We start from the raw sequence: 10,834 nt of genomic DNA on the forward strand, positions 1-10,834 counted from the left end.
CCCAACACCAACCAGAACACATTACAGATCATCTCCCCCTTCCTCTAACACTTCAGCCATCTCCGGCGAGCCCAAAGATCTCACGTGCTAGCATCCCTCCGTGTTCTTCGGCATCGTGTACGTGAACTATTCTTTCTACAAGCTCATTCCTTTGGCAAGAATGATTATTGCTTTGCTAGTGCTAGTGGCTAACTGCAAACAGGTTTCATTATCTTTTCTACCTGCAGCAAGCCAAGCTGTTGATTCCAGCAGCGCAGCGCGGCTATGGAGGTGGCCGTCAGCGCAGCATGGTGGGTGGTGACCAAGGCACTGGCACCGGTCACCGACGGCCTGCTGGAGGCGTGGGCGGCCAGTGCCGGGCTCGGCCCCAATATTGACGCCCTCAAGATGCAGCTGCTCTACGCCCAGGGGATGCTCAACAACGCCCCGGGGCAGGGCAGGGACATCACCAACCCTGCGCTCAAGGGGCTGCTGCACAAGCTGCGGCAGCTGGCCTATGTCGCCGACGACGCGCTCGACGAGCTGGACTACTTCCGCATCCAGGACGCACTCGAAGGCACCTACCATGCAGCAGCAAGCATGGATGACCGGTGCTGCCTCCAGGGACTCGCCCTCAACGCTCGCCACACGGCCAGAGCTATCGCCGGGAAGATCAAGTCCATGTGTTCCTGCTCGCGTGCTGCTAGCCCAAGTGATGACCATGAAGATAATGGTGGCAGCCGCGGATGCTCATGTGTTGGCGGATGCAGCATGCCCAAGGTTGCCTGTGGTGCTGTTCAAGCTGCTGTTGGTAAACACTTCCCATGCTGCTACTCTTCTCCTCATACCAGTGACTTGGTCGAATCACCCAACTTGCCAGCTGCAAGCGGATGGCGACTCTTCTGTTCTGCCCGCCAACCCAAGGCACCGGCACAGACCACAGAGGAAACACCAAAATTGAAGTTTGATAGGGTGGAAATGTCCAAGAGAATGATAGACATCATAGAACAACTGAAGCATGTATGTTCTATGGTCTCCACCATTCTCAATCTAGAGCTACTAAGCTTAAGCCGTATTCCTAACCCAGTTGGCATTTCTATGAATCGACCCAAAACCACCCCACAAATTATAGAGCTTCAACTATATGGGAGGGATGCCCAGAAAAAGGAAATTGTAGATGGCATCACCAAGGGTGAATATTCTTCCGAACAACTTACTGTCCTTCCAATTGTTGGGCCAGGGGGTGTTGGGAAGACAACCTTTACACAGCACATATTTGAAGAAGTGAAGGGCTGTTTCCAGGTTACCATTTGGATATGTGTTTCTCTCAACTTCACTGCAGATAGGTTGGCACAAGAGATTTTGCAACAGATCCCTAAAGATAACAACAGTGAGAGCAAAAATGGTAGTAGCAAAGAAGAGCAAATTGAACAAAGGTTAAGATCAAAGAGGCTCTTACTTGTCTTGGATGATGTGTGGCAATACTATGATGATGAGTGGAAAAAACTAGTAGCTCCGTTCAAAAAGGCAGGGACAGAAGGCAATATGGTTATAGTCACAACTCGAATTCCAGGGGTAGCAGACATGGTCAGGACAGTTGACCATTCTATAGAAATGGAACGTCTTGGTCCTCAAGATATGATGTCTTTCTTTGAAGCATGTGTATTTGGTGACCAACAACAACCATGGCAAGAACATCCTGAATTACAAGATGTTGGGCACAAAATAGTGGAAAAATTGAAGGGTTTTCCTCTTGCTGCAAAAACTGTGGGTAGATTGCTCAGAAACCAGCTCACATTTGACCATTGGACAAGAGTTTTGGAAAGTAAAGAGTGGGAGTCACAAGCTAGCGATAATGACATTATGCCAGCCCTCAAGCTTAGCTATGATTATCTCCCTTTCCATCTGCAACAGTGTCTTTCCTACTGTGCATTGTTTCCTGAAGATTATGAATTTCATGCAGAAGAGTTGGTTCACCTGTGGATTGGACTTGGTATTTTACACTCTGATGATCAGAAGAAAGGAATTGAAGATGTTGGATTGTGTTACTTAACTGATTTGGTTAACCAGGGGTTTTTCAAAAAGAATGTATCAAGCTTTGGCAGTCCTTGTTACACCATCCATGATCTATTACTTGAGTTGGTAGTGAAGGTCTCATCATATGAGTGCCTTAGCATATCCAGCTCTAATGTGATGTCCATACAAATTCACCCATCTGTACGTCATTTGTCTATCATTGTAGATGATGCAGACGTCAAGGACAAAGTGACTTTTGAAGACTACAAGAGGGGTTTGCAGGCATTGGAAAAAAAAATTGAAGTTCAAAACCTACACACTTTGATGTTATTTGGAGAATACCATGCAAATTATTCAAGGGTATTCTATGGTTTATTTTTGGAAGCTAGAGCCCTTCGTACTGTCTTTTTGTCTGGAGCATCATATAATGTGGAGGATGTGTTGCCCAACTTTTCAAAGCTTGTTCATCTCCGCTACTTAAGGATCAAGTCTGCTGGTTTCCGTGATGACAAAGGCTTGTGTGTACCTAGTGTGCTGTGTAGATTATATCACTTGGAAGTTATTGATCTACTAGGATGGAAGGGCAGCTTCGGTTCAACAAGACATATCGGCAACCTTGTAAAATTGCGCCATTTCATTGTACCCCAAGAAGAACTTCACTCTGGCATATTTGAGGTGGGAAAACTAATATTCATCAATGAATTAAGGGCATTTAGAGTGGGACAAGATAGTAAGTTGTTTGAACCGAGTCAACTAGGGAAACTGGAAAATATTGGAGGGTTACTTGGTATTTACAATCTTGAAAAGGTGCAATCAGAAGAAGAAGCAACTGAATCAAAACTGATACATAAAAGCCGTCTGCAGGAACTAATATTAGAATGGGATGTTCAACGATCTGACAGGGATCCTACATTAGAAGAAAATGTGCTTGAAAATCTTGTGCCACACAGCAATCTTCGATGCCTACGCATTAGAGGGCATGGAGGCACTATTTGTCCAAGATGGCTAGGTTCAAACCTCTCTGTCAAGAATCTGGAATCTCTTTCTTTAGATGATTTGTCTTGGGGAAGCCTTCCACCTTTAGGAGAGATGTGGATGGTCAATGATCTTGGTGTAGAGTATCAGGACTGTATCTTAGGCCAAAGATTTCAAAATTTGAAAAGGCTGGAATTGGTTAAGATACCAAGATTGAGAAAATGGGTTGGGGACAGTACTTCTCATTTGTTCGCTCAACTAGAAGAGCTCACCATTATAGATTGCTCTGAACTCACTGAGCTGCGATCTTCACATCATAGTAGTGGTCTGCCACAGCAAGAGAAGAGCATGGCTTGGTTTCCTAGACTAAAGTCTCTCAGAATAAAAGAATGCCCAAAGCTATTGTCACTTCCTCCAATCCCTTGGACTTCTGGCCCTTGCTCCGCTGTGATAGAACGGGTGGGCTGCGGTCTTGAGAGTCTAGTTTACAGGAAAGAATACGGACCAGACTCAACTTGTTCATTGGAAGTGGAGGGAAAGCATGGCCAGGATAGTTTATCTTTGGATTGGATGGTTTTCTCTAATCTAACTTATCTGAAAACGTTGGAGATGAAAGAATGCTCTGCTCTAGAGTTCCTCCAGATATGTGACTCAAGTAATTTATTACCCCCGGTTGAAAGTGTGAGCCATGTCAGATGCCTACTGCATGTTAAAGAGATAACTGTAGAGCGATGTGGTTGCAGTGGTAAGGACTTGACACAACTGTTCTCTGTTATGCCGGAGCTCACCCAAATAACGATAGTGGGTTGCCAGGGGATAAAATGGCTGGGTGTGGCGGGGCAATCGTCAGCATCTTCTTCTTCTGTTGCTGCTGAACAATTGCATCATGGGCAAATCGGACAGCAGCAGCAAGAGTTAAAAGGAGGAGCAGACGGAGTACTATTCTTGCCTCCCCAGCTACAGAAGTTAACCATCCAACAGTTCCCAGAGCTGAGCTTGCTCTCATATTCACTGGAAGGTGACAGGGAAGGAGGTGGGCTCCAAGGTCTCCACTCCCTCCAATCATTGCAAATATGGAACTGCCCCAAGTTACTCCACTCCTATTCATCCTCTTCTATTCCTTTTCCGACCTCTCTGCAAGAATTAATTTTGATGGATTGTGGGGAGTTCAGAGGCGAGGGCATAGGCCCTCTCCTCGCCCAAGGCCACCTCACAAACTTAAGGGTCTTTGAAACCCCAAATTCTTCGCCGGTTCTGATCCACTTGACAAGGAGCTTCTTCCCTGCTGCCCCGCACATCAGGAGCTTGACCTGTGGACAGATGATATTGCAGGGTTCCTTGCTGCTCATAGCTGCAGCCTTCTCTCTTCCTCCCTCACCACCCTAACTATTTGTTGGAACAATGATGCTGAGCGCTTCACACATGAGCAAGCGGAGGCCCTTGAGCTCCTCACCTCCCTCCAGACGCTTGAGTTTGTGAGTTGTGATAAGCTGCAGTGCCTCCCGGCAGGTCTACATAGACTTGCCAGCCTTGAGACATTACAGATACAGTCCTGTCAAGTCCTCCGGTCGTTGCCAGAGGACGGCCTCCCGAGTTCTCTGAAAAAATTGGAGATCCTCAGCTGTCCTGCCATCAAGTCGCTACCCAAGGGCAGCCTCCCAAGTTCGCTGCAAGTATTAGAAATCAGCTACTGCCCTGCTCTGATGTCTCTACTCAAGGACGGCCTCCCAAGATCTCTGCTGGAACTAAAGATCGCCGGGAGTACTGCAATCAATTCGCTACCCAAGGGCAGCCTCCCGAGATCACTGCAAGTATTGGATGTCCGTTTTTGTTACAATCTGGAGCTAAAGAGGTACTGCCGCAAGTTAAGAGGAACCATCCCCAAGATCATGACTTAATCTGACCAAAGGTAACAGCCACTCATTCCTACTTCCTACTCACTAATTTCCCCTGCCTTTTCCCAACCTCTGAAGCATCGGAGTAGTTATTCTCTGTTTTGTTCAGTTTATTGAAATTGCTGCCACTCCACCTGAATAACCCATCTGTTTTTTATCTACTCTGCAGGGCACTCCTTCCACCTGTACATTCTTCTAGCCTCTTAGTAGAATCCAAGCAAGTATATTTCCATGTTGCCAGTGCAAGCACCAAGGTCTCAGTTTGCATCTTCCATCAATACATAAAACTGGTCAGTACATGCATCATCATCCCATAAATCCGTGGTTCCACAAACTATAGCATGTCCAAATCATTTGTTTGGCTTGCCTTGTTACCAGATTATTTGAAGTTCTGAACACTGTTTGTTTCACCGTGCAGGGCTCTCTATCTTCGAGTTGTACATTCTTTTAGCCATCCATGCACATCTGGCGCACAAGGCTTGTGTGATATCTTTCTGTACATAAATCAGGTAAGTACATGTAAATTTACTCCTGCTGTATGTTCAGCTCATCGAAACAAACTGCAGTTATTAACTGAAGTATTGTCTGTTTTGTTCAGTTCATCGAAATTACTGCAGTTTCACCTGAATAACCCTCTTGTTTTGATCTAACCTGCATGGCAGTTCGACGGCTTGTATGCTCTTCTAGCCTCTTAGAATCCAAGCAAGTTTCCAAGTTGCCAATGGAAGCATCCAGCTATCGGTTTGCATCTTCCATCCTGTACATAGATCTGGTCAGTACATCATTACCATCCCATGCACCCGTTGTTCCATAAATTATAGCATGCCCAAATCATTTTGTTGGTTTTGGTTTGCCTTGCTACCAGATCATTTACAGTTTTGAACAAATTTTTTTCGATCTATCATGCAGCTTTGCCTTGGAGTTGTAATTCTCTTCATTCACACAGTGGTCGTATCATTGATTGAGTGGCGTCCTCCATCCTGTATACATGACTGGCCGGCACACGACATGTAGTAACTCAACTTGTGGCAAGACAGGCGTAACTCAACTTGTGGGTAAAGATGCACACCCTTTGCAAAGGTATTGGATCTGTTTGAATAGCCGCTACCACTGTATGAGATAAAGCCGGTTTCGTTAGTTCTTCTAAGCCTAGCCCCTTTGCAGGTAAGTTCTAAAATAGGCTGTGGTCAAGTCACTTTACAGTAGGCCGTCCTGGGGCTCGCGAAACCTCTGGATAGGGCCATAGTTCGGTGAGGCTACAGATGATTAGGGGATGTTCTGGTGGTCAGTATGTGTTTTACTCCATAATTAATTAGTTGCGTGCCTATCACTCTGCAACCAATCATGTTTCTATATACAGCGGTCTTGATGTGGAGAATATGCCACGATATAAATTTGAGATAGGTAAAGCTAGGAATCTAATGGGTTGAGTTCTCTAGCTGCTAAAGTGTTCAGAGGCTCCATATTAAAAAGGACAAAACCGAAATGGTAAAACTTCTTTTGCTGTTCAAAGTGAAGAATAAAAAAAACAAGTGCTGTTGCTTTCCAACTGGGCAGCCCATTCCATTTCCTAGGTAGTCACCATCCATACGCACTTTACTAATGTCTAACTAGTTGAATTTTCTCATCAACCTTGAGCCACATATGCCAAAAACCGGGCCAGTAACAACCAGAAATTATCTGGTCTCACTATACAGGCGCTGACCACAGTGCTCCCCCATATGGTTTCATTTGATTATATGTTGAATTCTTCACTTTGCTGTTCATTTACCGGGCTAAGAGGTTTTCCTGTAACAGAGCACCGGCTCTGACGCTACTGCTTTCCGTAGTCGGGTCCATGCAGAAGTTGGAAAGGTGGTCGCGAAGCTTACTGGCTACCCCCTCATCAACTCCATCAGCCCACAAGTCAGTTCATGTCGCTGATCTGAAATTGGTTGATTTCAAGCAGTTCCTACCAAATAAAGGCCTGCAGGTAGGCCTCTGTACTGTCTACCTTAGTCACTCCATCCTTCATACTTTACTTTTAGAGCGGGCATCAAACCGATATATTTGGTTATATACCCTGAAACCATTGAAATTTAGTGCTAAGAAATTCTTTCCAGGTTGAGTTTGGTGGGGCTACTCTACGGTGCCGCGAGTATATCACGGTGTGCAAGATTGGTGATTCTAACCAAAAGGTAACTTACTACTGGAACCGCCATACATTTTGGAGCGATCAGTCTACAATCACGATAACCCGCCTTTCTATTTATACCGCGCTCGGTTCATGTATAATATTAGTTGGTGTGTCTGTGACACGTGTGATGGTGCATTGCAGGGGAGCACGGATTCTCAGAAGATTGTGATCAAGGGCCCGTTGTGCGAGGACAAGATTCCGATAAATTTAATCCATATGAAAACATGGCATCTGTGCTAGCAAGATTAAAAGCATACTGTAATGTAAACATATGAGGGTGTACTAGGCATAGAACATGCATATCTATGAACATAAAGTACTGCAAACGCATACCTTCAGTAGGGAAACTCAGGGCCGCAGCAGTATTTGCATCACCCATGGCGTGGTCGAGGAATTAGTCGAAGCCGTGGATGTAGACAGATGTCAGAGAGCAGTCGCACCAAGACGCTCTCCGAAACCTTATCGCCCTTCACCTGGTGCAGGATCAAAAATAGCACAACCACGCTCCCCGAAAACCAACCCTTCACCCGGTGCAGGATCACAAAAGAGCGTTGCTCCAGAGGCCTCAGGAGCAGCAGCAAGAGGAATGATGGTATATAGTCGGTCGGAGTAGAACAAGTGGGAGTAAGTCCACAACTGAGTCTGTAACAGGCCAAATAAAACGCACACACGACATATGTCTGAGCTCGGCTCGGCTCGTTCATGAAACACGAGGCGGAAGCGGGCGGAGGAGGAGCACATGTATCACTCCTCTTCTCATGCCCTAATAGGATCCTTATATGTCGTTCCAAACACTCCTCCACACCCGGGATAGGACTAAACTCCCGACCATGTCATGAAACCACTGATGGGCATTTCAGATTTTCCAAGAAATAAATTATATATGGGCCTAAAGCCCAACCATATTACAACATCAACAACTATTAGGAACACCCATTAGTCACAAATAGTATTTTCAGAATTGGTTTGTAGCGTTCCAAAATCAAATGCTTATCTATTTCTTTATGTATTCCCATTTCTGATATTTTTAAAAAATCCTCACTCAAAAAACATTTCCACTTTTTCACAAGATCAAAACAAATTTCAAATTTTGAAAACTCAAATTAGATATTTTTTTTTTCCATTCCTCCATGAAACCATCACAATCACTGTATTCTTCTTTATCCTAAAACACCTAGGAGAGCCATGTATCATTTCATTATTAAGATAAAGAAAAATACAGAGGATTGCCACAAATCACTGTACTCTCAAAATGGACAATATACTTATTTGAAAAAAAACTTCACATTAAACAAATCATTTTCTAGATTCAAAATACCAATACAGAAATCTTAAATTGAGCATCGCAAAGTGCCAATCCTCTATTGAACCACCAGAACCAACCATAATCTCAAATTGGACAATATACGCATATACAAAAACTATACACAATGGCGTCCTCACTATTCGGAACTTTGATTGGACAATATACGCATTGGTGATATTTTTCAGAGGTGGTGGGATAGGACTAATTACATGTATGCTCTGATTAAAATTTAGGTATCCTGGCCCCTGTATTTTTCACTCGCATTTCTAGCACAAGGATATATATGGAGTAAAAAGCACTGGAGAACAATGCACAGTGAACAAATAATGAACAATATCCTATCAAAATAATTTACAACTCAAGAGCACAAGGAAGGGGACTTTACATACACGATCAGCGTGAGGAAGGAGGGGAGGGGCTGCGCAGCACTATCTGGCCGTCCTCATCCTTGTCAAACACCTGCTCTATCAGGTCGTTCCAGCTCACCCGTGGCTGCTGCCTCGACGACGCTGGTGGCGGGAAGCTCTCGCTCCTCTCAGGCCGTGGGCCGCCGTCGAACGTGCTGTAGATCGACGCCATTCCCGATACCGACAGCGTGGCAGCCCTGCGCAACGCCGCCTTGTGCTCCTCCACGTGTTCCCTCTGCACCGCCGTCTCGTCCCGCTCCATCCGCTGGTTCGATGGTGCCGCCATCGCGCGCTCCTTCTCCAGCATCAGCTGTTCATGTCCACATGTCATATGAGCAGTGCTATGACATTATTATTATTAACTGGTTCAGTCTGGAAGTGCTGCAGATACATGGCATGATGCGTGCTACTTGAATCTGAAGTTGAACAAAAATTTTACACCTTCCTAAATGCTTTAACAATCTTACATTTTGATGTTGACATATCTACACTCAAAACTAATTCGTTATCTAGATTGTGCACACTTGAACCCAGTACCTGCTACACAACACGGCCTGCTCTACTCTAGATGGCATGCCGTGCTTGAGACAACCAGTGCTGGACTGCGTATTTGGCAGCTACCAAACATGCAAACTACAATTTGGTAAAACAGAATTTTATTTTACTTCTGTCAGAAACACCAACATGCCATAAATATGCTGTGTATACACATATACATAAATATGCTGGATGCCTTAAATCTTAACCACATTTTGCTATTGCTAATTTCTAGAAGTGAGCTCTGACAGCTTTCTATAATAAATTAGTCAAGATAAGTTCCTAAGCTCCTGATATGACGAAACTAGCGTACATATACCAATAAATGCAATTTGTAACAAATTGTTGTACAACAATATATCTTCTAGCAATGAAACCCTACCCTGATTATGGTAATATCTACTACTACATTGATTATAAACAGAAGACAGACAAACTTGCTTATTCTTAGTGAACAAAGTTAGCGCCACATGTCCTTAAAATGATAATTAGTATCATTCAACCAAGATTCAAGGATGCATATGGAATTCTTAAAGCAACTCATCCATTGTTTCAGGTGGAAACAATCTGAACTCAACGTGAACGCACACATGTGATTTTGTTTTCGGCCCTGTGAGCGGACATTGGATGAGCCAAGATGATGCTTATATCTTCCCGCAAAAAAAAGATGATGGTTATATTGGCAATCATGGTGAATTTCCTACAATGGCTGCACAAGGGGATGTGTTCAACGCCTCCAGTACTTGCAGGAAACAGTTTTAAATCCTATTTCTCCAGATAATGAGATGCAATCTTGAAATATGACAGATATTTCTGTCGTGCACATTCTAGTAGACACTACCCTGTTTGTTATCAAACAGGTGGTGCAGATAGATTCTAGTACCCACTACCCTGTCATCCCGTAATACTACTATATGAGTTCCAATATTTCACCCCAAGCAAGTCACACCACCCTAAACCCTCATTTCGGATCAATTCGAGCAAGCACGTCCTAGACAGACTAGGAGAGAACAAGGGCAAGTTGTCGATCTGGGCATACGGCTCCGCAGCTCGCCATTGATCTGAACAATCGAACGAATCTGACACTCATCGGCAATTCTAAGCAATCCAGAGCCCCCCTTCCCCGCACCCGAAGGGAAGGAGCAGCAGCTTCCCGTGACCAGCCGAACGCTCAAGCCTCTATGCAATTTGTGGCAAAATTTCCTGGGAGGGAGGGGGAACAGTGGAGATGGATCGGGGGAGGGAGGAGGGAGGAGTGGGGTACGAACCGTAGAACCAGTGGGAGCAGTTGGCCTGGCAGGGGATCCAGAAGCGGTCGTGGCAGACGGAGCAGACGTCGTCCTCCGGCGGCACCGGCGACGCAGACGAGGAGGCGGCCGCGGCGGCGGAGCTGGGCGCGTGTGGCTGCCCGGCTCGTTGGCGGAGGCGGCCGTCGGAAGCAATGGACAGATACCGTCCTCCTCCTCGTACTGCACCCCGTGCGGCCGTCGGCGGTGGGATGGGAGGGAGGCGAGGGAGGCGGCGCTCGCGGGGGAGGCAGGGC

At 45.5% G+C, this 10,834-nt stretch overlaps 1 protein-coding gene, 1 long non-coding RNA gene and 1 pseudogene across 2 annotated transcripts in view; 2 read left to right on the forward strand and 1 right to left on the reverse strand.

Annotated features, from left to right (window-relative positions):
• Window positions 1–240: 240 nt before the first annotated feature.
• On the forward strand, window positions 241–6,953 carry LOC119294383 (annotated as a pseudogene).
• On the forward strand, window positions 5,047–5,925 carry LOC119293140. Its single transcript, XR_005142968.1, has 4 exons — window positions 5,047–5,155; window positions 5,284–5,374; window positions 5,528–5,637; window positions 5,775–5,925. It is a non-coding gene; the product is annotated as an uncharacterized LOC119293140 (long non-coding RNA).
• A 2,207-nt stretch (window positions 6,954–9,160) lies between the features above and the next one.
• Window positions 9,161–10,834, reverse strand: part of LOC119294384 — a 23,071-nt gene continuing 21,397 nt past the window's right edge. The window contains exons 5-6 of the mRNA XM_037572573.1: window positions 9,292–9,371; window positions 9,161–9,170 (exon numbers count right to left, since the gene is read on the reverse strand). Coding sequence (XP_037428470.1) covers window positions 9,161–9,170; window positions 9,292–9,371 — 90 coding nt within the window. The remainder of the gene's footprint in view (window positions 9,171–9,291; window positions 9,372–10,834) is intronic.

This window comes from Triticum dicoccoides, chromosome 4B (assembly GCF_002162155.2).
Source record: "Triticum dicoccoides isolate Atlit2015 ecotype Zavitan chromosome 4B, WEW_v2.0, whole genome shotgun sequence".
Classification (NCBI taxonomy): Eukaryota; Viridiplantae; Streptophyta; class Magnoliopsida; order Poales; family Poaceae; genus Triticum; species Triticum dicoccoides.